This window comes from Xiphias gladius, chromosome 23, assembly GCF_016859285.1.
Source record: "Xiphias gladius isolate SHS-SW01 ecotype Sanya breed wild chromosome 23, ASM1685928v1, whole genome shotgun sequence".
NCBI classification, from domain to species: Eukaryota; Metazoa; Chordata; class Actinopteri; order Istiophoriformes; family Xiphiidae; genus Xiphias; species Xiphias gladius.
In genome coordinates, this window is record NC_053422.1 from 8,237,427 (window position 1) to 8,263,100 (window position 25,674).

Consider the following 25,674-nt stretch of genomic DNA (forward strand, 5'->3'; position numbering starts at 1 on the left):
ATAACTCGCCATGGTAAACGTGCAGAAGTACCAGGCATTCAGTCTCTTCCTGATGATTTTATTGAGATGTAGGCCAAAGGGCAGAGTTCGCCGGGTTCCTCTATTGCTCAGAGGTATTTTTCTGCTTGTTTTGGCTTTTAAGATTTTAAATAAACAGACTCACAAGCCCAGAGATTAGGGTTTCTTTTTTGACCAAAAAATATTTTCTCTTTTGTTTTGAGGTTTTAACTTGTGCAACTGATTTAATCAAACTGGATACATTCTGTTTAGCTTTTTTTTTTTTTTATCCCCTGGGGCGTGTAGGCTTTGACGCAGGAATCTGATCAGTTTTAACTTTTGAAGAGGATTCATTCTGTCCAACCTTTCTGTCTCACTCTCACTTCACTGATTACAGCTGACCATGACAGTTTGGCCTGTGATGATAGACTATGCAGAGTTTAACTGCTTTGATCTCTTTTTATTTTTGGGATTTCACAACATGATGTAAGTTGGAGGAAATTGCTGATTTATTTATAACCTTGTGAATATTTAATCTTCTTTTTGGTCATGCACTCTGTCTTGATGGAACTGATGCTGTTGGCAGATCACAGATTAATATGAGGACAGCATTTTTGTCTTCATGTTGCATATAAAATTGTCTTTATGAAATATGAACATACACTTCCATTTGTTGATGCACTGGGTGTTTTGCTTACATTTGCAATGGTCATTTGAAGAAAGAGATCTTTCAGTTGAATGTGTATTATTCAGGACATCAGGGTTTGTGTTTGACATTCTTTTACCAGTTTTAAGTGGAGAGTTGGGTCATCTTATTTTCCCTAAATATGTCCTGCATGGTTTCATCTGCTTATTCTGTTGCTGTGTGTTTAGTATTCAGTTAATTTCACTCGTTGACCCAAAATGACTGACCTATTATTCAAGTTAAACAGCTCCCTAAAGGACTCTTCATAAGGTTAAACATTATTGCAGGTATTAAACCTGTGGCCTTTCTGTTAAAGGCCATTTCCTTTAACTGCTGCCACCCTGCAGACCAATAATCGGGCTTCATCTCTGGATATTTGCAGGTGCTGCTTTCAGAAACAAACTGAAATCTGATATGATTTACCGCTGCTACCACTGTGGTAGAGCCATTATTTAAAACTTGTGAGTGAATCAAGATAGGTAGAGATTTCAGAGTAGGTCTGTTTACTTAACATTCTTTGTGTTCTCTTATGACCGCATTTTTTTTAAGTTTGTCTTTGTCCTCTATGTCTCTCAAAACTCAAAGAGATGATTTCGTCACAGTAAAATATTAATTTAATTTGTTGTAGTTGACTACTACAGGATTTTAAAAAGCACTGGTGTCTTTTACACTTTTTAGGGCTAGAAAATCAGAAGTTTGACACTTTAAGCATCAGTAGGAATTTATTTTGTTTTGAAAAGTGCAACGGACTGTGTGGCTGGGGCATGTTGTTTTGAAGTACAGATGAGACTATAAAAATATAATCAAACAATGCCAGTTTGACCAAAAATGTGCGCTTGCATGTACTTTATGGGCCAACAAATTGCCTTCCCTTTGAAATAAGTCTGAACGTGGCTTTAGGCCCTGTTGTTCTTTAATTGTGTCTCCCCTTGTATATTTTTGTACTCTGTGTTTTTCTCAAATTCTGTACTGTCGCCTTTCCCTTCTAGTCCTTGAGTTCTCATTAACGTTTTCTTTCTCTCTCTCTGAACAGCACTGTCTTAACTTTCTCTGTTTCCCTGCTAACAACGTCCCTCATTGTTGAGCAGGAGGTTGTCAAGCATGATATCTGGGATTAAGACGCACAGACAGACAGAAAAAAAACACAGACACAGTCACTCTAGACTGTTCCATTACTGACCAAATCCTCACTACAGAGGCCTTTTAGGGTCAGTTTTCATGGCAGACGAGGCGCTGGTTTGGGAACGTTGAGTTCACTAATCTCTCGGTCTCATTGTCCTCGTCTGTCTGATAAAGCCCAATGTGTTGAGCCTGGTAGGAGCAGTGTCACCAATGCTTAAGAGGTGTATGCGCTGTGGTCCTGTGCTACTTCAGAGCTAAAATTCTTGAGAGTAATAATCATTATATAGTATGTCAACTCAGTTTGCTGAGAACTGTCTGCTTTGTGGTACCTTTTTGGTTTCAATAGTAAGGGCCCTGACCCAATCCAAGAATTTCAGCTCCAATGGCAGGATTTTCTCTAGCTTTTAAAGAGGCTTACACCGTAGCACTGCCAGTTCATTTGGTTTTGGAAAGAATGGAGGCTGAAGAATGCCTTTTAGAGGACTCGGCAATCTTTGTGAGCAAACATAATGATCCTGGAAATCAGATTTACTAATACAAAGTAAAGGAAACCCTGAAAATAAAGTCGGATTTTTAAGCTAGCAACAAATACAAGGCACTGGAGTTGAATATTCTCTCTTGAATTTTGCAGTCAAGAGTTCAGTAAGAGTGAAAAAACAATGTTGTAAAGAGAAAAATGAATGGGACAGGCAGATATCACATGAAAATTATGTTTTAATATCTACAGCAAGTAAAATTTCTGAAGCAAACCTTGTCCCTCACCCCAACCAGTCGTCTTTTATGTTGCTTAACCTGACCTCAACCTTACCCTTACCCTTACCCTAACGAGTTATCTCTGCTACGCTTAACCATAACCTAACCTAAGCCTTATCCCAACTCCGGAAAGGGACACCATGGGAGACACCATTTATTAAAAAAAAAAAACACGACTAAAAGAAAATGGTTCCATTTTTTTTTTGACCCAACAGTTAAATAAACTATTTGATTTTTTTTTTATAATTTAATGACTGTTTGAAAATTTGAAAATCATGACCCATCCCTGGTTCATATGTGCTTTAATCCCTACAAAGACACAGTTGTAGATTAAGGATCTTGACACATCAGGCCAAGCAATGTGCACGAAGGTGGTGCTAGTGAACTGACTAGTGGAGGTAGCCGCGAATTTCTTTCATTATTTTCTAGGACCTGTTGAATGTGAATCATCCCAAAAAGAATCTCTCGTGGTTACCATGCTGATTAAATACTGTGATGCTATGACTTGGCTTAAGTGAAAGCTTCCTCCGTGTTGGCAGAACAGGGTTTATCCTGCCTACTCCTGTCATACTGTTTGTGTACCGGTGAGTCATACAAATTTATAGGTTACATTTGAACAAATCTAAACTTTATGCCAAGAAAACCTCACAACGTACCTTGTAGCTTGCAGGTGTTGGCAAAGTGAAGCTTACTCTGACTCTTACTTTTGACTCGACCAAAAAATGATGAGGTGAGCTGATCAGGGCAGTTCAGCAGTCACCTCGATTCTGCGTGTTCTTTAGAAAGATTAAAAGACGTCCTAAACGTTTTTTGTTCTGTGCAGCTCTGGCCACAGCATTGCACTACCACTGCTGGGGTTTCAGTCCTCTTTGGAGCCATCCATTATAAAGCTGTGTGAATTTATAAGCAACCTTTGATATATACATCTACATGGAACTACATGTAACTTATTACATAACCATTTTAACAATGTAGTGTAGTATAAAAAACAGTTTTCTCTAAATGTGCGACAGCACTATCATCCTGATAAAATAACAATTTTAAACTAGCATTTGGCACAGAGTCACATCTGCCACTGAGCTAAATTTTGGCACTTCCCCACAAAACTGGTAATAACATTTAGTGCACTTAAAAGGTCATAACAAGGATCTAGGTTTTATATTAACCAGAAACGTTCAAAGTTAAGGTTAATTTTAGTGTAAGGGGCTTATCCAGTCCATCCGATATGAGTGTGGATTTTATTTTCGTTCTTTTTCTTACCAAATGAAATGTTGATAGATTATTCCTTGTATCTGCATTGCATAGACTTCAGTTTTCAGAGTTTACAGCTTTCAAACAATGGCACAGGGTTTTATTTCTATGTGGTAGCTGCCAAAAATGTACTTGTTATTGGTTAAAATAGTATCTGATCTGTTACTTTGCCATATTAGTTGACTGAACACTTTTTTTGAGGAGCCTTGGGTGCTGTTGTGATTTAGGGATCTAGCTCGCTCTGTAAAAACGGATGCTTCTATGAGGTTAGAGCGTAGCCTCTGTTCTTTAAAGTACTGAGCAGGGAAAGTTAAGGAACAAATAGTTTCTTAGCTCAGTATGTTTCTTAATTCTTAACTCTGCTCATCTCAACTCCTCTGCTCCTCTTGGCGTAGAGCTGATGCAGACTGCCTAAGTAGGTCGGATGGCTTGTGTAACATGCAGCATAAGGATGAATGAAAGAAGGAAGTGACACAAGAGGGTAAAAGAAAAAAGACAGAGTAAAAGGACAAAGGGTGTTTTAGCAGAAGAGCAAGAATGAGAGAGTTGTTCTGGAAAGAGAAGGAATACAAAACTCATCCAGACCTAATCAAGTGCATGTGTGCATATTAAAGACAATGGTTCCTTTCCAGCGAATTACTGCAGAACTTGTGTGGCAGAAATTGGCAACAAGGCTAAAAATAATATGTCAGTATTGTTAAATCTTGATGAAATGGATATTTCTGATAAAAACAGTAATTTAGATCACTCAGTCTTAGAGAAATGTCCTCAGATTTGTGTAGATCGGTCCAAACTGATCTGTCATTTAACATTGTCAAGCACTTGTGTGTTTTTGGACGAATAAAAAGTCAAAATCAATGTACTGTAAATAGGGTTGGTGTATGGATAGCATTTCTGACAATCCCTATCGAAAACAGATCTTCTTGAATCCCTTAGTCACACTGCTCCGTCAAGGTACAACAGACTGTCTGAGTGTGTGATTGACTATTCATATGTTGAGTTTATTGTTTCATTCATTTTCAGGAGGACACTTTATTTTTAGCTTTCTGCATTTTTTAAATAACTTTAAAAGTTATAAATGACTTGATACTTAGGAATTAAACTAAATTTATATCTCCAGCAAATTTATTTTTCCTTCTTCCTCTGTCCCCCGCTCAGTTTGTTTCTGTTGTGTTGTCCATCTCTTGTATATTTCAGGTTCTTTCTGACTCCATAATACTCTCAAAAGTAGAGTTGTGTTGTTAATATTTCCCATATTCCCATATAGACCAGCTAAGTCGACAGGGACAGTCTCAAAGGACAGTTGCTCTCTTCAAGCACACTTGGACACACAAACTACCACAAATTCACCATTTTCATTTCACATACACTCATATACTGGATAGTTAAGATGTTTACGTCTCAGATTACTGGTCCGCTTTGAGCAAGAGCCTCGTTTTCACTCTAGACAGTCTCATCAGGCACACACTTACACGTTTGCATGTATGGCAACCTTAGGAGATGTACGCACGCACGCTCATGCACTGAAGTGGCAGCAATTAACAGGCAGACGTGCCTAACATACTCAGATTCAAAGTGACAGTTTACTTCAGATGGACATGCACAGACATGTAGGACACACACATACATACACACACACACACACACACACACACACACACACACACACACACACACACACACACTGGCACAGCTTTATAGCCGAGCCTGTGTCAGTTTAATTATTGTGTTGAGTCCTCCAGCTGACTCTGGGACAACCTGACATCTCAAGCCTCGAAGTAAGAGGATGGGATTAGAAAGGAAGGAGAGGAGAGAAATAATAGGGGAGAGAGGAAGGATACAAAAGAAAGGAAGGTGAAGAGTGGCATAGAAAATGGAGAGAAAGACAAGAGAGGGAGGGCAGAAAACAAAACAAAAAAGAAATTACTCCAATTCTTTAGCACCAAACACACTAAATAAGAAGTAAAGAGAGCCTCGGTTTGTGTTTCAGTGCACCACTTTATTATCTTTGTCATGCAAGACTTTGCCCTCGTTTTGTGTCTCGTCAGACACGTGTGTCCAATTTGTGAGAAGGTATTTTGCATGTGGTTTAGTAAACATTTGCTTGATTCATATCATTAATTCCTTGCGTTGCAGTTGCTTCTAATTAACTGCTTTGAATATGTGTGAGCTGAATTTTGTCCTTGTGTAAAAAGTCTGTAGAGCCATGAGCAGTCATTTTGCATTGACATCTCAACATGATGAATTAAAGTGTGTAATCACAACAGGATGTGAATCACAATATGTGTAATTGTGTATTTTTAATTTTAATGTTTCTGGTATTAAGCATCCGCTGCAGTTCAAACGGACTCTGGGCTATTCTGTAGTCCAAGATGGAGGAAAGTTTTTGTGTGACTGCTGTGTAAGAAGTGAACTTGCTATTATGCCCAGACGGTGTGGAAGTAATTATCTGTGTTGCCCACATTATGTTGTAGCTAGTGTCTGTGTTGGCAGGGCCCATTTTATACATTGTTCTGAAGTTTGTATTAATGCCTAGTGCAAAAGTAATCCATGCCATTTATGTCACATCACTGTTTATGCCAGCCTAAAATTGAAAATAAAGGTGATTGTTTTACTTTCATTACTTTTTATTTCTTTTTCATCCTAAAATAATTTGAAGAATTAGAAGAAGAATCAGCAGATATCTAAATAATACCCAGTTTACAGGAAAGAGTTGTAGCTGTTGCTACAAACGTAATATTCATCTCTTCTTGAGCACCATATTTTTCCTAGCAAACATTTGACAACAGATGTTGACAACAGTAAATTTAGAAGCTATGTTGATTACGTAACTTGATACACTTTTCCATTATATTGCAATAGAAAGTAGAAAATCAGATGCTTATGAACATACCAGGGATTGTTACTTAACACGTTCCATCTTTTCCTCTCCGCTCAATTCTGTCTCCCCCCTCACCCTTTCCTTCCTCTGATTTTTTTTTTTCTGTTGTCATTCTATCCTTTTCTTTATTCTTCCCTCCTCTTTTCTTTCCTCTGTCTCTCCTCAGTGTAGCTACAAGGGAATCCTGCTTGAGGGATTAGCGGTCCGTCAATGAGGAACTACCGGCTCATCTTCTGCCACAACCTGAAGCAGCCATAGATGGTTCAGTGGTTCACTGGCCAGGGGAGGAGAGGATAGGACACACTTTCACTGCTACACGGTGAGTGTACACACACACACACACACACACACACACACACACACACACTGCAGTTAATTTCTTCTGGGTTCATTTATTCTATGACACGTGCACAACACACAGATTCTTGTGCTGCCTAATGTTGGACCAACACATAAACATAATTCTTTTAGTGAGTGTGCATATGGGATAATATTATGCACAGGTATACACATAAACGGTGAGACAGGCAGATGCACCTTTTTTACTTTGTAACATTCACTTTTTTGTGACTGGACTGGTTGTGTGTAGTGCTATAATTTAATTGCTTTAGCTACCATCAGCTTCACAGACGGACAGAGTGAGATGTTGCACTAAGTAAAAACTGCTGTACAGTTGTCATTTGTTTCCCACCATGTTAAACAGCCACAACTGAATAGAACTTCCTAACTCTTCATATTAAGAGTTCCCACTTACTCCTTCTAATACGAATTAACGTACACTCTAATACAGGAAGTTATTAAAGAAATGTGTGTTTATGCAAACTATAAAAACATTTATAAAAGAAAATACTGTATATATGAATGTGCATGAATATTAGAAAGAACAGAGGTCCCAATTCAGATATTTTTCTTCTTACAAATTTTAACCACTTACCAGAATCTGCCATTTGTCATTTTTATACCCTCAACAGCTACTTAACTAGCTGCCAACTACATTTAGAAAGTGACAAAATGCAGTCAACTAAATAATTTACCTAAAGAAGGATTCAGCACACTTTTCACTCCGTCTTTTCATATTTTAAAAAGACTTAGTGTTATTTCTTTTTAAAGGATATCATCTTTGAGATGGCATCTGATCATCATTATCATTCTCGAGAGCTTAAACAGTAAAGCCTAATGCATACAGAGAAGACATTTTCTCGTCAACAGCCAAGAATTTCATTTTATCCTTTGGCCAACTCGCAGAATTAACTTTAATTAGCTACAACTGAGCAAATCTGCCAGGAACCGTTGTTATTTCAGCCCTCAAAATCTAAAAATCAGTTTTAGCACCTTATTTCCCCCAACACTCCACGAGTTGAACAACTGAACATAAGCAGATCTCCACACTGAATGTCATATACAAATAAAAAATAACCTACAAACTGACTTAGACAACTAACTTACTAAAACCTAATGTTAAATTAAAAAAAAAAAGGCATGAAATTCCTTACTAGCTGACATGTTTTGTAATTACATGATATATAACAAGCTGACCATAAATACAACAACAACAACAACAAACTGGCTTTAGACAGGTTATCAATAGAGTGAGAGGATGAGTAAACAGCTACTACTACTTCAAACAAGTAAAGCTTCATTCTTAGTAGAAAAATCCAATCCAACTGCCCCTTATTATACTGTCTGTCTGTCTGTCTGTGAATGTCCTGCTAATCTACTGAAACATTTGAAAAAACTCTAAATGTTTTGACTTTGATACTGAAAAGAGAAAAAAAACATTTAAAATATGTACATGTCAGTGTACCTAAAATGCATGCCTTTTGTTTTTGGAATTATATTCTAAAATATACTTTAAGATGAACTTAATTGGAAGTGTTCTGATAAACATTTGGTGATGTTCCTCTTCCCCCAATGAGTAGACTGGACCCCATCTGTCACTGTTTGCATTCAGAGTACTCACCGATCAACCATCATCAAAGTCAAACTTTTGATTTTCATTCCATTGACAACTTCTCCTTTGCATGAGAACTAAGGAGTTATGCTGACAGAGGATGTAACAAATGCTGGAGGGATGGGAATTAAAGTTAATCATAATGACCTTCAAATGATGGTTATGTAAAAGACAGCTGGACAATTGGAATAATATTTTTTTTTAAAAAGACTTTCGCCTTCACTGAATCATGTTTATGTAATTTAAAACATCCCCTGTGAGAACAAATAGTTGTAAATCTTTGATACTATGCTGCTTTACATAAGGAGAAAAGCTTGGTGTGCTACTTTAGCCACTTTCGAAAGAAACACCACCAAACTTGTTATTTTACCTAAACCTTAAATGTGTCTGTCTCTTCCTGCTATGGCTCACAAAATGCAGGGGTTTCTTAAACTTCTTTTTCTAAAACACTGAGCCCATATTTTGTAAAATAATTTTTCCACACACACACACACACACTGGTCCTTAAAATACCCACATGTATGTAGCGATCATTATAAAAAGTAAATTCACAGTTTTAGAAACAGCGATTCTTCATATACAGTCCTGGTTGAAAATATAGGCACCCCTGAATTTTAAGTACAGAATTTTGAATATCTTGAGAAATAAATGCAAATAAACCAATTTTGTATCATTTAAATATTTTAATAAGATGTCCAAGGTAATGGAACAAAAGAAAATAAAACAAAACTTGCATAATATCAAAAAATACAAGCTGAAATGTGGTATGGGCTAAAACCACCAATCAAGATTGTGCCAGGTCAGCCTGAAGGTCTTTAGATGTCTTCTGTGGGGTTGTTTTCCATAATCGGCATCAACCGTCGCAGACTTCTACCTTTGAGATTCTTCTTAGCGTCACATTGTGGAAGTATCTTCACACTTTTATGACTGTGAAACGTCTTGATAACATTGCGAACTGTTGAAACAGGGATTTAGAAGATCCTTGGCGATTGCCATGTAGCCATTGGAATTGTTATGTTTTTCGATAACAGCATTTCTGATGCTCTCAGAAAGCTCACTTGTCTTCGCGATTGTGAAAAAGAAACTGGAAACAATCAGCCCCTTTTTATGCAGTAAAACCATCATTCATTGGTTAAGTCAGGTCATGTGAACACTGAAAATTAAGCAGTTAAGCCAATAATTGTGACAAGCATGCATTTAATGTCTGTATTTTTTATTTCACTATATGAAAGCATTTTTCTTGTTGTTGTTCTGTAACTTTGGACATTTTATTAAATATTCTGATTATACAAAATTGGGTAATTTGAATCTCTATCTGAAGATATATATATAAATTTTAACATACACTCAGACCCCTTTTTCACTAGGAACATCATACTAATACTAGGTAGGGCTTCCCTTTGCTCTCAGAACAGCCTTAATTAATTGTGGAATGGATTCCACAAGATGTTGGAAACATTTCTTTGAGATTCTGGTCCACGTTGACATGACTGTATCACATCCTTTCTGCATATTTGTCGGCTGCACATTCATGCTGCCAATCTCCTGTTCTACCAAAGTGTTTTATTGGATACAGATCTGGTGAATGGGGAGGCCATTGAAGTTCACCGAACTCATTGTCACGTTCTTGAAACCAGTTTGAGATGAGTTTTGCTTTGTGACATGGTGCATTATCATGATGAAAGTAGCCATTAGAAGATGGTAAACTGTGGCAATAAAGGGATGCGCATGGTCAGCAACAACACTCGGATAGGCTGTGGTAAATTCTGACCCTACCGTCTGCGTGCCTCAGCAGAAATCGAGACTCATCAGGCCAGGCTATGTTTTTCTAGTCTTCAACTGTCCAGTTTTGGTGAGCCTGTGCCCACTGCAGCCTCACATTTCTGTTCTTGGCTGACAGGAGTGGAACCTGATGTGGTCTTCTGTTGTTGTAGCCCATCCGCTTGAGGGTTTGACATGTTGTTCTTTCTGAGGTGCTTTTCTACTCACAACAGTTTTAAAGAGTGGTTATCTGAGTTACCGTAGCCTTTCTGTCAGCTCCAACCAGTTTGGCCATTGTCCTCTGACCTCTCTTAGCAACAAGGCATTTCCGTCTGCACAACTGCCGCTCACTGTGTGTTTTTTGTTTTTTCCACCATTCTGAGTAAACTCTAGAAACTGTTGTGCTTGAAAATCCCAGGAGATCAGCAATTTCAGAAATACTCAAACCAGCCTATCTGGCACCAACAATCATACCACGGTCAAAGTCACTGAGATCACATTATTTCCCCTTCTGATGTTTGATGTGAACACTAACTGAAGCTCCTGACCTGTATCTGTATGATTTTATGCATTGCACTGCTGCCACATGATTGGCTGATTGGATAATTGCACGGATAAGGAGGTGTACAGACGTTCCTAATATAGTGCTCAGTGAGTGTATACTCTTGCTCTCTTCCTCCTCCTCCTCCACCTGTTCTTCTTTCTGCTAAAGTAACCAGGTCTAAATACCTTTGCAGGTCACTATCCTATTCCTGGTGTCTGTTCTCCCCTTTCCCCTCTCACTCCTCCTCCTCCTCCTCCTCCTCCTCCTCCTCCTCTTTCTTGGCTAGATTACCAGAGGGGAGGTTCACAGACATGTAACAATGAGTAAAACCAACCCCTCCTATATGTTTGAGGGTGGTGTGCTCTTTTTATTTGTTTGTGAACAGCAGAGGTAGAGAGTTGGCTTGTGTCTCCTAATCTTTCTTTTTTGTTATCTCCTTGGATCTCTGTATCCATCTTGATGATTGTGTTTTCTCCACTCTTTGGATTGCAGTATGTGTGAAGATGAAAAATTATGTTTTATGCCAGACTACATCCTCCACCAAGGCTCTCCCTCCCATCTCACTTTTCTTTTTCATTTCAAAGACGTGAGGTCTTGGCGGGTTTGTGGTGAGGAGGAGGAGGAGGAGGCCATGAGGAAGAGCGTGTCTCTGTTGCCAGGCAATGAGGGCGGGAGCTCAGCCAACACCACGCGGGTTTTTGGCGTTCCATTGGAGGAGGTGTCACGCACACACACAATTAGTGGCCACGAGGTTCCTGCACTGGTGAAACACATTGTCGACTACATTGAGGAGCATGGTGAGTGATGGACACACACACACACACACACACACACACACACACACATACAGTATATACACACAATACAAAATATATACAAACATTCATTAGAATTTAGCTGTTTTTACCTATTTGTGAAAAAGATCTTTGTTTTAAGATGTTTAATATCCAGCACAATTCATTTGGGTATTGCTGCCGTAAAATCACAATTAACAAATCTAAAATATCTTGGTATTAGTCATTGTTGATGAGGCTGTTGCAGCAATTTCAGTAAATGTAAATGTCTAATAAATCAATACAACCAATTTCTTTGTATTCATATAGGTCAATACACACACGCATGTTTGCATGTGAGTGTGTATGATACATTTGTTTGCAGGAATTTAACTAAATGCATTTGAGTTAATTAAGTGTTATAATCTTTGTCATCTTTGCTGCCTTTTAAGTATAACTAATGAATCAGTGGTAAAGGGATTGTCATATTCTAATTGAAAATGGTAACTGAATTACTTATTTTACTGTAGCAGAGAATATACACTTGTTCATACTGAATGACACCATTTTTATTTAACTCATTTGTTCACATGTATGCTTTAAGGTGGGCATCTTTTATTGAATAGTTTCTTTTCTTTTAACAGGATTAAATGGCTAATATAGTCTTGTATTTATGCTTAGTTTAACTTATTATATTGTATTTACATGGATTATGTTCCATTGATTTTTGTTTACAGATCAGTCAGCATTATTTGTAGCTGTTGCACATTTGTGCATTTATGTTTTGAATTTCACTATTTGTTTCAGTCTCCTAAACACACACTGCTCCTGCTGACTTGCCATGACTGCTCTTGCGTCACAATAAACCAAAATATGTTGTTAGTGGAGATCCAGTTTATGTGATAAGATGAACTCTGAATGTACCAGCAGAAAGCTCCACGGTCTGTTTCCTCCTCATTACATAACCATTCCGTCAACTGCAGATCCACTTGTGAAAACAGAAGAGCTTAAAAGTGGAGAGAGGAACCTACCAAAGTGCTTGCCCCGGGCCTTTCTCACCCCCCCCCGGAATATTTCTCTTCAAGCCTCTTAGAGCAGGAACATCATTCTTATGTCATTTTTTTTTTTTTAAGTGCAGGTTAGCAGTTTCAGACTTCTTGCTCTGAAGGATAAGATGGATAAAAATGATTACTTTGACCATGTCACAATCCAAATTTGAGCAACAAGCTGGTAACGGTACTGACTACATAACACCGTCAGTACCAGTTTTGTTATATAGCTTATAGCTCTTAGCCAAACACCTAACCAGTCAATCCTCTTTGTGCTAAGGATCCATTGTTGATATGAAACCTGGAGAAATGGATAAAGTTAGTCATTTAGATTAGTTTAACTTGTTTTACTAAATCTCATTATCTCTGGTCTGTGCCAAATTACTGTAGATCCCATATTAGAAAAAAATGCATAGCACATAAAAATCCATTTGTAGAATTGATTATATATATACTTTCTATCTCACAGTAGAAGCAATGGCTATAAAAATGTCTCCTGTAAAATATAGGAAAATCAGGAAAAGTCAACATGTGATTTGCATCCCAAAGATCAATATTTGATTAATGTTCAGATTAAAAGGTTACAAGGAAGGTCAACAGGACTCTGGATGTACTGGACATACAGTATCTACATATTATAGGAAGTAATACAAGTGTGTTGTATAGGCATTTTCATTGGCCCTCGGGTTGTGAAAACTAATCAGTACATCAAGAAAGGACCTTCAACACATATCTACAGTGACAAGTTAGACAATAGAAAAAGCTTCCTTTTCTAATTTCCTTTCTGAGTCTTCCATTGTGAAGTGGGTGCCGTCAGTCACAAAACAAAGACATTTTCTTGTAAAACCTGTCCAGTCACTGGAGGTTCTTTTTTTTGTTGTTGTTGTTGTTGTTTTTGTTTTTTTTTAAACTACTGGAAGGAAGTTTGACCTAGAGTCCCCTCAAGTGACCAGTGAAGCAGGTTGGGGTTTTGTTTGACCCAGGGGCTGCTTGACCATATGAGGTTATGTAATAAGTCTTTAATCCTCCCGGGCTCTGCTGGCACATTAATTAGAGTGGTGCTGCCAGTCCAGAAGTTATTCAGCCAGTGAACAGGCCTTAATCTCTTTTATTTAATTTGTGTGTGATGCTTGAGGTTTTAGTAGAAGCAGGGTGTTGAAAATATGAGGTAAAAAGGTAATTTGATGTAAGACAGAGGTGGAAAATTTGAAAACACCTGAAAGTGTGTCTGACCAAAGCCGTGGCATCTGTGACTGAATAAATTCCTTACGCTGGTCGAACAGGGACCGAACGCTTTGGCATTGTGACATTGTGATGGGAAAAGATATTTAATATATTTCACTTGTTGTGACTTCAGTTATTTCACTATACTCACAAGTGCAATCTTGTTGTAGCTATTTGCTGTTGTGCCTTTAGGCTATTTTGTGGAGTAATAATGCTCAAGCCACAGCATTACCACTTAAACATTTATACCTATCAGGGTGTGTAGGTAGTCGTCAGTAGTCATCGCAAATGATTACAGGATTAGCAGGAAGTAACAGCATTGAGTGGGAATGAGAAAAAAAATCAGTAAATTTAGGCTTGCTTAAGGCCTCGGTATACTTCAAAAAAAGAGTTTGTCATTGTAGAAAAAGCAAATGTTCTGATAATTCTTGTAACTTTCCAAAACCAATAATTTGACAAGCACACCAACTTCACGCAGCGATTGTACGCAGACTATTAACTTCTCTCTCAATCACTGTTTTCTTTCTTCACAGAACTACTTCCATTACTATTTGCTTGATAATCCGAGTGCAACACTATGAAAGCCTTCGAGGAGAGACTGTTCAAAATTGTGCTCCGTTATGCCCATTTCTACAACTCATTGCAACTCTCGCACTCTATTACAGAATGGTTTTTGACCAGCCTTTGATTATGGCCTTTTGGAACAGGTGTAACATTTTTGCCTTTAGACATGTTCGGAAACTCTATGAACAAACTACTTTGTTTGAAGCATACTGAACTCTTTAGGTTCTACTGGTTAACTCTTTTCTGGAACCACCCAAAATATAACAAAACAGGCCAATCTGCATTCCCATTTGACAGCCGTTGTTTTTACTTCACACTGTAACACATTTTTCACATGAAACATTTTTTTTTTTTACACAAAACCTTTAAAGGCAAATAAAGGCAAGCCAGGAGTAGCTAAAAGTTAATGGAATAGTGTTTACATCTAGACAAGCAAAAAGTAGAATTACACTGTTGAACACATACTTCATATATATGTATATACATCGTGCAAATGTCCCCACATCATCTTGATGTAAATTTTAACTTATTTGAACTTATGCAAATCTGACCAATACAGTTAAAGTATATATAACAGCAGTAGTAGTTTGAGCTGCAGAAAACACGAAAAATATTTTTCCAAGAGATTTATATAAATTACATAATACTAAGGAAACATTTTTGCAAGATGAAAAGATATCTTGTTATGTAAAAGAGGAAAACAGTGATAATTGTAGAAAATGTTATAAAACTGGTCCAAGCCCTGACAAGACTCACTGATGCTATTGTTTTATCGTTTTCATCACAAACACTCGGTGATGTTGTCACAGTTGGGAACGATCAAGAGTCGGTGTTTTCATGCTTCTATTTTTTCATACAGATAAGGGAGGAGTCCACATAGACAAATGCATCTGTAAACAAACACGGACACACAGCTGCTTGTTCTTCTATTCTTATGTCGACCTAGTGTAGAGTCTCCATCCTTCAATGTCTGCATTTCTAGAAAGAAGTAGTTATAAAAACAAATGCAATAAGATCCGTTTCTTCCAGAAGTCACTGGGAAATGCAGCAGCCTTTTTCCCAAAGTTGGAAAAATCAGCTGGTTTATTGTCTGCAGCTTTCAGTTTTCCATAATCCCTTACACGTCAAACAGTCATTTATTTTAGAGTCCAGGTGATTTTCATTAACTCCCAAGTTGAGAAATATTATATGGCTCTGCTATATTAACCAGGTAATCGTTCCTGTTAGCACCTTCATGGATATGGTGTTAATTAGATAAGCTGAATTGCCATGGATATATTACATGATATGTATTATTGGATTAATTTGTATATGTTTGCCAGTTGTCCATCATCCAAAATGACACATCAGAGGTCACACTGTGAACTGATGTTATACAACGTACCCCAGTTTACCATGGGTATTAACGCTCTCTTGGCCATAACAGGGCAAAGAAAGTGAAAGTGAGCGTCTGAATGCACCATTCGTTTTGGACTCTGTTGGGCTACACTTGGTCATTAAGGAAGAAAGCTCGAGGTTCAGCCAGGCCAACAGGTTTTCTGAGGCAGCATCATTCAGAGCATCAAGTCCCTGAATTTGAATACAGCTAATGACTACATTTATATACCCACCAATGCGTCCAGGAAAAGCATGTAGAAATGTTGCAAAGACCATATCCTGTAATATAATTATAATATAATGTTTTTAGTTTCACAAGGCACTTTCTTAGCAGCTAAGAAGTCCTTACACCAGAAAAGATGGATTGTACACTGGTCATATTCTTATTAAAGCTGCAGAATAAACTTGAATGCCTACCAGCACCCTACAGCTGAATTTTGAAGACCGTTGGCTGGTATTAACGCCAAGCCTCAGCTACAACCAAACCTCCTCCTTAGAGATAAAAACATAAATGCAGGTTGTTTGTTAACAGAGTTAAGGCTGTGATGAGATTATCTTCCTGGCAATGATGTGAAGTCATGTTAGGTCGTTGACTCAAATATGGTAATGTTATGTAAAGCAATGAACAAATTCCATCAGTGTGATTCATTAATGTCTGTTTGCAGAAAAATATTCAGGTGCAGACTGCAATTATGTGCATATTAAATGTAATAAGAGTTCTAAAAATCACACTTGTTCATAGCTTTCTTTGTAGTACTTCCCCGCCTTTCTGTACTGGTAGTTTACAAAGAGGGATGTTGGCTCATAAACCAAACCGAGTTCATAAAATATTAAAACATATAGAAATTATATAATAATATACAGTATATATTTAAAGTAATTAAGTCAGTAGCCCAAATATTAATAAATGACTAGCAGTAATTATTGCTGTATGTGTCATCAGGTCATCTGGACCTGGAGGGGCTCTTCCTGGTTAATGGCAACGCAGAACGTGTGGATTGGCTGCGTCAGCGCTACGACAGTGGTGAAGAGGTGGAGCTAGAGAAGGAGGCCGACCTGGCATCAGCAGTCAGTTTGCTCCGACTCTTCCTGCAGGAGCTTCCTGAACCTGTTATACCAACAGCGATACAGGCACACATACTACAGCTACACCAAGGTGTGTGACAGGGACTTCTTATCTACCTCTAGTGCTGTTCTGTATATTTTTCCACTCACTCAACCCACCCTCTTTCTCTTTTTATTCACTCTGAAACAAACAACTCGTTTTTTTTGCTCTGTCTCGAGGTTATTTCATGCATTTATCTTTGATAGTTGCAGAAATTTAGCCTTTTTCTTGCTACCCTATTTGTAGTTTTTTTTTTTTTCTTCCTCCTGAGTGTGGAACTTGGTTGTTTTACAGATGTACTGGCCAGTGCTTAAGCTTACCTAATATCAAGGCACAAAAGAGAGGCGATAATACGTGACTACAAAACATACACTATTGTCCACCGTTTCTGGATTTCTTCCAAGTTGATTTTACATTTTGTTAACCTGTTATGACTGTGTCCATGGAGGCAGATGTTGGTTATCTAAGCTGTGAATACACAGTACAGTGGTCAGATCACTAAATGAAGTGGAAACTGGCTAAAATAAACTATTTCATAACAAGTACCTGAATAGCCTCTTTGCGTTTTGTATGTCTACTGTTTTGAGGTTCAGTTATTGTGCTTCCTTTTCTTAATACTGTCTATCTCTGCTTCTGCTTTCTCAGGTTATGTTAATTTTGTCTCCCTGCTGCTCAGTGTTGCCTTCTTCCAATTGTTATTTATTCTTTTGTTTTAGATGGGTTTTTTTGGAAATTTGGAAAAAACAAGGAAATTATAATCACGTTGATCGCTGGTATTTTGGAATATATTATTAATGGTACTGATCAAAAGCAAATGAAATAGTCAACAAATTAAGAAGTGGAATTATGAGTCTTAATGGACAGTGTCTAATCACATCCACAAATCTCCCACTTCTTTTTCCTTTTCCGTTTCTCCCCTTTACTCTGTCCTCATTTGCACCTGTTTCAGAAATAATCTACTCTAATCCCCTTGTTATGATGATGGTTGTTCCTGTTGCTGTCATGCAGATTACAGCAGTAGGGGTGTTTTTATGGGCTCTCCATGTCATGTCCTTCATTTCTCATTCTATTCTATTATATAATGGCACTACTGTACTACATAAAGGATGACTGATTCCATTTCCTGTTTCACTTCATTTCGCTTTCTCAGAGGATTGAACACAGTCTTAACTGTGTCTGCATACTTCCTCTAAATAATAATTTTTAAGGTCAACTGTGAAGGAACACGAACGACTTGATAACCCATAATTCACTCCAGAGTACCTCCAAATTCCGTAATGAAAAAGTGCTGTGTAGCAACATTGAGTGCTGCATCTATAAAGCGTACTAGTGCTATTGATGGTTATGAACCAACACCATTTTTGCAGTAATTTTTATTACAGTAATAACAATGAGTAGGAGATGTTGACTGCAATGAAGGTTATAAAAATGGTCTCATATAATCATAACCGTAGGTCTGTGTTTAAACATCCCCAGATTACAGCAATGAGGAGGAGCTGTGTAGAAACTTGAAGTACCTGCTGCAGCAGCTTCCCCAGCTGAACTACGGCCTGCTGCGTTTCCTGTGCCGCTTCCTGGCCAGTGTGGCATCACTTCAGCAGGAGAGCTGGAACGTCGGGGCGCTGGCCGCCGTCTTCGGACCAGACATCTTCCAGTAAGATGCCTGTACAGGGCCATCTCATAATTGTGATTAACGCAATCCCAGTACCCTTGCAAAATATTATAAACTGTTAGGTATTGTGAGCTAGGCGCACGCAACAGTTTTTACTCACAATTACTAAGATCCAGAGAGGTTTTCCTACTTTTTGTATTGTTTGTTTGCATCCAAATTTGTGAAAGTAAAGTAGTAATTTACAGTATCTTAACTGTCAAGTTTTATGGGTATGCTTTGGAAATTAAATCATCTAGTGCAAATTGCGCCATATCATCAAATCATCAGCAAGGGGGATCAAGAGAATAAGAAGACTTACAAGACTTACACTTACTTACACCACATTTGATGCAGCCACAGATTGGACTGTCAACCGTATGGCCATGCTCCCTTCATTTTATTCTCATCAAGGAGGAATCCATGTATGGAAAATATATCGTTTTACACAATTTTATAAAGATCCAGATATGAAAGATATACGTGTATTTGGTCTTACACATAAACATACACACAGTGGCGCACATAGGCATTTTCACATTAGTTTATTCAGATTCTTGAATTATTTAACATCCCCTGGGGGGCATTGCACAGCCAACACAACTCTTCCCTCGTCTTCCATCTGCAGTCTATCAACAGAAGGAGAGGACCTTCGGGACCAGGAGTCTGTCAGCAGAGTCCTGGCAGAGCTCTTAGACAACCAGGACGGCCTGTTTGACTCGGAGGACGATGATGTCTCCACTACCAATGACTACAGCTCCATTAACGAACAGGTACTGCCCATCTCCTTTTTCTCTAACTTCTATATCCCCTCTATTACTCTGTCTCTATCCCTTTTATACTGTGAATCACTATCTGCTTGTATATCTTGTAATATACAAATAGTACACATCGCACACTTACACATTATATATTTACAGTCATTTGATTGAATTAATGACATTTCCAAATCTGTTATTATGTGAATGGTGAAGAGGGGGTACATTTTGTTTAAGCTGCCATACCAAAATGTTTCATCACCTCTCAAAGAAAGGTTGTCCTTTTTTAGGTTCAGTCCTTATTTTAGTTTTTGGTCTCTCTGGCCTACACATCCACTTTTCCCCCCTGCTATAATGGTTCAGTTTCTCTTTTGGGATCGATAAATTGTGTTTAATCTATTTTTGTTCACCACTCCATCCAACCAAAGGGGTCTTTGTAGTTCTTCTTTTTTCCCCACACAATCCCAGTCTATAAATCTCCTGTTTGTATGATAGAGGCCTCTGAGCCAACTATATATTAACCGATAAATAAAATAAAGATGTGGAAAAATTTACAATGAAAAAGTACCAATAATCTAGACATTGTTGGAAGGCTGTTTGCTCAGTGTTAGAAAAAACAGTTATGAATACATGAATTCACTGTCAACATTCCTGACATAATGTCGCATTTAACTCTGCCAGGAAAGCTGGGAAATTCCTTCTGGGTTGATGCACAGAGAAAACAGACAAATCCTTCTATAAAAAGTGAAAGATTAAAATTTTGATATGCCATTAGACTGTTAACAATATACGGCAAATTCACATCTGCTTTGTGGAGAAAGACAGGGCCATAATAACAGATTTACCAGAGAGAATTGACCGATAAAGCAGAGTAATGTGGTATAATATGTTTTTAGATATCTTTGATTCCACAGATGAATCAACAATGTTATTTAATATATCATTTGGTCATTTCAGAGTATTAGGTACAGTATATGTTCCCATGCTTGATATTTTCAGTTGAATTTATAAATACAAATAGGCCTGCTTCTCCTGCAATGAATTCCCAGCCTCACAAATCACTGAGTTTAAAAAAAGTGCTGCTGTTTTTCTGTTTTGTGCAAACAAACACAGACTCAAAAAAATCTTGGATAGAAGTTTTTAGTTTATATATCATTGATTGGCATTTTTGTCACACAGCAGTAGATGCGATAAACAATTATTAGTGCTTACTAGTTTGTATGTATTCAAAGATCAGGTTACATTCGCATACATATTGCCAGGGACTGAATGACCACATGCCATGACTGAAAACAAAAATCTCTTCCAGTAAAACAAAGCACATCGACTTCATCCAGGCTGAGAATTATTAATTAGCTGCAGGCAGAACTTGTCTTGTATAGGAATGCAAGTAATGTTGATATTCAGTTGTACTCATGTCCTATTTTTGTATAGTACATTACTGCATATAGTGCATTACTGAACAGAAGGTTCTTCCGTCAACAAAATATTTTAAAATGAATCTAGAAGAACCCCGCCCACACACACACACACAAACACATACTGTACGCAGAGAATTGAATAAACTCTTTGGCTTTGTCCTACTATACATTCCAGGCGTTGCCTTACACCTACATTGAACACAGATTGTGACTGGCAGACTAAACAAACTCAAAGGCATTTCCCCTGTTATCCAGCGACACAACCTCGCCATCAGGCCAACAGTACAAAGAGTAGCATAGTTAACATTTAACTTTACAATGGCCTGATTACATTGTAATATTTTACGATAACATATACACACGCAATAATCACGGGACAACTCTTGACCAGTATCTCACGTCATGTTTCTAATAATTAGAAATAAATCTAGTTATTCCTGTCACATTTCAGATTGCATTGTGCAACACAGCAGGGAAAGTAAAAGGCTACAGAGAGTCATTTTGAAAGTCCTGTCAGAAGGAAAGAGAAACCTTAGTATCTACAATAGGTCACCTATTCAAGCACTTGCTGCCTGCTTTATTCCTTCTCCTTCACTGATTCCCTCCTTTTTATACCCTTTGTTACATTTTTTATGTCTATTTTATTTTGTTATTTACTGCACTACTGCAAGAAACCATAGCTTTAATTTTGCTTTCCTTGTAATCTTGAGTACTTGGAGTAATTATCTCTCATATCCTTCCTTTATTCGTGGAAAAAAATCTAAGCTCTTACAAAAGCTCTGGCATTTAAAAGAAAGCTAATGAGATTGAAATTGAGCTCAGTATAAAAATAAGCTAAAGTACAAAATTTCTTCTGTGCAACTCCTTATCTTTCTTGGTTTTTCCATCTGTCTCCCATTTTAAATTTTATTGGCTGGCCTGTCAGATGAATGACAATATAACATTACCCAGAGACAGAATGAGAAAAGGAGCAGAAGACGAAAAAGCAGACAGAGAGACAGAGAGGGAGAGAAATTTGTAAAGAGAAATCATCTGTTTAGCGATCCCTGTGTCTTATGTAAGAGAGAGGGCAAAAAGGTAGAGTGAGAAAAAGCAGACAGGAAGATGGGGGAGAAATGGCGAGATGGCAGAGAGAGAAGAGGATGAAAGAAATGAAGGGAGATCTGGCGAGGGAGGGGAGGTATAAGAAAAGAAGCTGGTGATGATGTAACCAAGCAGCTCATACCTACAGCCCCTGCACTTCACTGGGGATGGCTCTCTGTGTGAACAAACGCTCATGAAGGGGATTATCTCCCACACACACATGCTTCATGCTTTGAGTTAAACCTTGAATCACACTTAAGAGTAAGTTAAAAATGCCTCACAGAGGTTAGAACAATTCAAAAAATCTACAGAAAAAATTGACTATTCACATTTTAAGAAATGGAAAGACGATGGAGGAGAATCACATGAAAAATGGAGGAAGTGAGAAAGAAGACAGTTGTTGTTTAGTGGCATGTTTGGACATAATTCTGAAACTCAATGAAGCTGGCATGGATTAGTGAACAATGTGAAGTGCCAAGCTGGATTTTGGATTGTTTGTTGGCAAAATCAGGGTCAGTGGAATTATTGTTTAGGTGAGAGTGAAGCTTTGCTGAGGCTTGTTGTTGTTTGTTTTGATTCAGTGCCTGGAAAAAGCTTTTCAGTACTGGAGTATCTGGACAGAGCAGAGGAAAAAACTAAAATTTAAAATCATTTACTTATTTGTTTTAGATGAGTGTAAAATTTCACCCTCTGTGTACATTTAGTACTGAGAGAGCCTGTGATGTTTTTGACCTAGTTTGGCACAAGCGCTGGACTGTCGGAGGGTCAGTTTTGATTCCTCAGCGCACATTTTCTTAGAATGCACTTCAGGCAGAAAACCAAAGCATAGTTATAATCGACCACATTACATCCAGTAGCATTATAAAGCAACATGTTCTGTTTTGAATTATGCTGTACCTCTTAGAAGTGGAGCAACAGTGCAGTACCAGTGTGTAGTGAACATGAAAAGTGAGCAGACTGTCCTGTCTTAACAAGGTCATATCCCTGTGTTTTGGCGCTGCTGTTGGTTTGGTTGTAGAGAAAACAAAACATGGCTTGTAGGCTTGATTTGATTTGGCCGCTGAATCTCATGCCTGTGCTTTTTAAGTTCCTTTCAGACATGCACCTCGTTTCATAAATGCAGTAGCAATTTTACATGTCAGACTCATATCTGACGAAGTGTAAATAAGTAAATAAGTGTTCAAATACACCAGAGATGCAGCCTGTGAGGAAAGAAAGAACATTTTTATTCATTCAATTCATTACTTTTCAAGTCGCTGCCGATTTCAAGTAGTGATATAGCTCCCTATCACACAACAGGTGCCACATAACGCACAGGCGTGTGACTCTTTCTGTAAATGTCCTGTCATGTCTGAATGATCAAAAGCCATCACTTTAACAGGAAGGTGAAGCCAGCAGTGTTATATATTCCATGTCTGAAAAGGGTTTTAGTGGCAGCTTCCCTAGCCTGCTAACACAGTGTTGGACAAGACTATCCCTCGTCTGTCTGCTTAATTAATTAGTCTCTTAATGAAAGCCTTATTTTTCCAGGTCTGTTGGTTTAACCTTACCAGATAAATGAATCACCGTGTGCCCTATTACTTTGCCTGTGCCAACTTAGTCAAGTGCCTCTGGAGCTGAGCCATGTTACAGATGCCACAGCAAATGTATGATTGTACCTTAGGCTATGGACATTAATTAGAACTGGGTGAATGGGCTAATGTTACAAATATCAGAAGATGTCACAATGTTCAGCAGAAGGGAACATCTTATATAGATTGGAGCATACACACTTATATGTTCCCAGTGTCACAGTGATAAGCTGTTGAGCAATAACCTATTTAAGTTGGAACATGGAGTTATTTAAGAAGGAGGTGATGGCCTAGTTGGACAGCCTGTGAGATGTGTAATATCTCCCTAAGGGGACATATAGTATGAACACACACACTCCAACACACATTTCTTTCATCAAATACACAGCCAGACTGTTGATGTATTTACCTTGACTGCATTTTATGAGTAGTCAGAGAGAATATGAATGCCTGTAAATCGGCTGCTAACACATTTGGAGGTTGAATTAAAGCAACATCTCGAAGCCCACTCAGTGCAGGAATGTTAGGCCAGAGGACTTATCTCCAGTGGTACTGCTGCAAGCAAACAGCAAAGTCACCCAGGCGAGGATGAACAAGAAAAGGCTGAGAGGACAAGAGATTGAACAGTTTGGACCTTTACACGAAGAGCTTTATTTTCAGTGCTCTAATTCTGCCACTTGAATACAAAAATGTTTATCCTTCAAATAACACTCATTTGGATGCCGTGCTGTTTTACAAGTAACCTTTAGTTTAAAACATGATCTCTCCTCAAGCTCAGATACGAAACAAGTGAATAAAATCAGATTATTCTTTTTCCATTGATGAGCAGCTAACTATTTTTATTCACTATTCATTTATATGATTTAAGCCTTAACCTGTATTTGTTGTCAGCTATTTATTTCAGATTTATCAGTTGTTCTCATCGGATATTTTCACCGTCGTTCCTCCGTCAGCCAAATACAGTATGTCTGATGGTGCAGCAGGGCAAGCAGTGATTAGATAATGGACATGTTCCGTATCAGATATGATACGGGTCGATGGACGGGCTGATTGACTCAATACCTGAAAACCAGAGATTTTAACAGCGAAACACAGATTGAATACAATATTGACATAGGTATCGTGATACAAAAACTACAGTAGGTCAGGGTATCTGCATCACTCGGGACATGTGCCTAGTCCGGTCTGTCAGTGAAAAAATAAACGTATATATCACAGGTGATTAGATTATAAAACTGGCTGTGTCTGCATTGCTTTTCCTGTTTTTTCCTGTTAGTACAGAACCGCAGAACTGGGCCACATAACAAAGGTCAAGGCTGAGGTCTTCTGTTTCTAACATAACACAAAAGGAAATACAAAATTAAATCCAGCAGTTAAACAGACAAAGCTCTTGAATGGTCCAGCAACACTCAGATCCTTCCCATGCATTTTTCTTAAAAAAGGAGAAAGAAACTAGAGGTCAAAAATAGTGACATTCAAAAGATAGAGGGAAAAAATCCATAGAATTTAAATATTAGATTGTCACTTAAGGGTTGAAATGAAGTTCAGCTTCCTCTCCACAGTTAGATAAATCTACAAGTCCTCACAACTGAAAATGTTTCAAATGAGAACAAACTGTCTTTTTCATGTTTTTATCATATTGAGTCGTGGTCAAAACTGTGAAAAACCACGAACTTGTATTGTTGTAAAGAGGTGTACTGCATTGACCGTATTGATATTGCCTGAGTTAGTAGCAGAAGGAAGCGGGTGTACAAAAGAGCCTTGAAAACCACAGATTTAGGTCATAGTTTGAGAATAGAGTGACTAGCGTCAGTCCTAGTCAGTTGTCATTGTTCTGCGTTCTTGGCCCACTAACAGTTAAACAGTCAAACAAATAATGCCACTGAAGCTTGTTTTCTTTCTCCGTTTTCCTTCCCTAGACTCTGGACTGGACCCCTAAACCAGGGCCAAGGTCACAACCTTTTGTTCCAGGGCGTTTTCTGCCCTGTCTTTTCACCCACTCTGGTACACACATAGACACACCATACAGAGATGTTCTTGTGTATCAAACATGTACAAGCACACTGACAGTTGATATCTAAAAAGCCTGCGCACACAGCAACCTGTGTTTTTAAACTCAGTGATTTGTGACTTAATGTGATTAAAATTTTCCACAG

The 25,674-nt window shown here is 38.1% G+C and overlaps 1 protein-coding gene across 5 annotated transcripts in view; it reads left to right on the plus strand.

Moving 5' to 3' along the window:
• Positions 1–25,674, plus strand: part of fam13b (family with sequence similarity 13 member B) — an 83,142-nt gene that overhangs the window by 17,670 nt on the left and 39,798 nt on the right. For 4 of the 5 annotated variants that reach the window (XM_040119430.1, XM_040119433.1, XM_040119435.1 and 1 more), the window contains exons 2-6: positions 6,856–7,008; positions 11,530–11,742; positions 16,876–17,088; positions 18,514–18,691; positions 19,314–19,458. In XM_040119430.1, coding sequence (XP_039975364.1) covers positions 11,577–11,742; positions 16,876–17,088; positions 18,514–18,691; positions 19,314–19,458 — 702 coding nt within the window. In that variant the 5' untranslated portion in view covers positions 6,856–7,008; positions 11,530–11,576. Of the gene's footprint in view, positions 1–382; positions 484–6,855; positions 7,009–11,529; positions 11,743–16,875; positions 17,089–18,513; positions 18,692–19,313; positions 19,459–25,674 lie in introns of those variants that run through there. The other variant, XM_040119432.1, reaches the window with a different exon arrangement.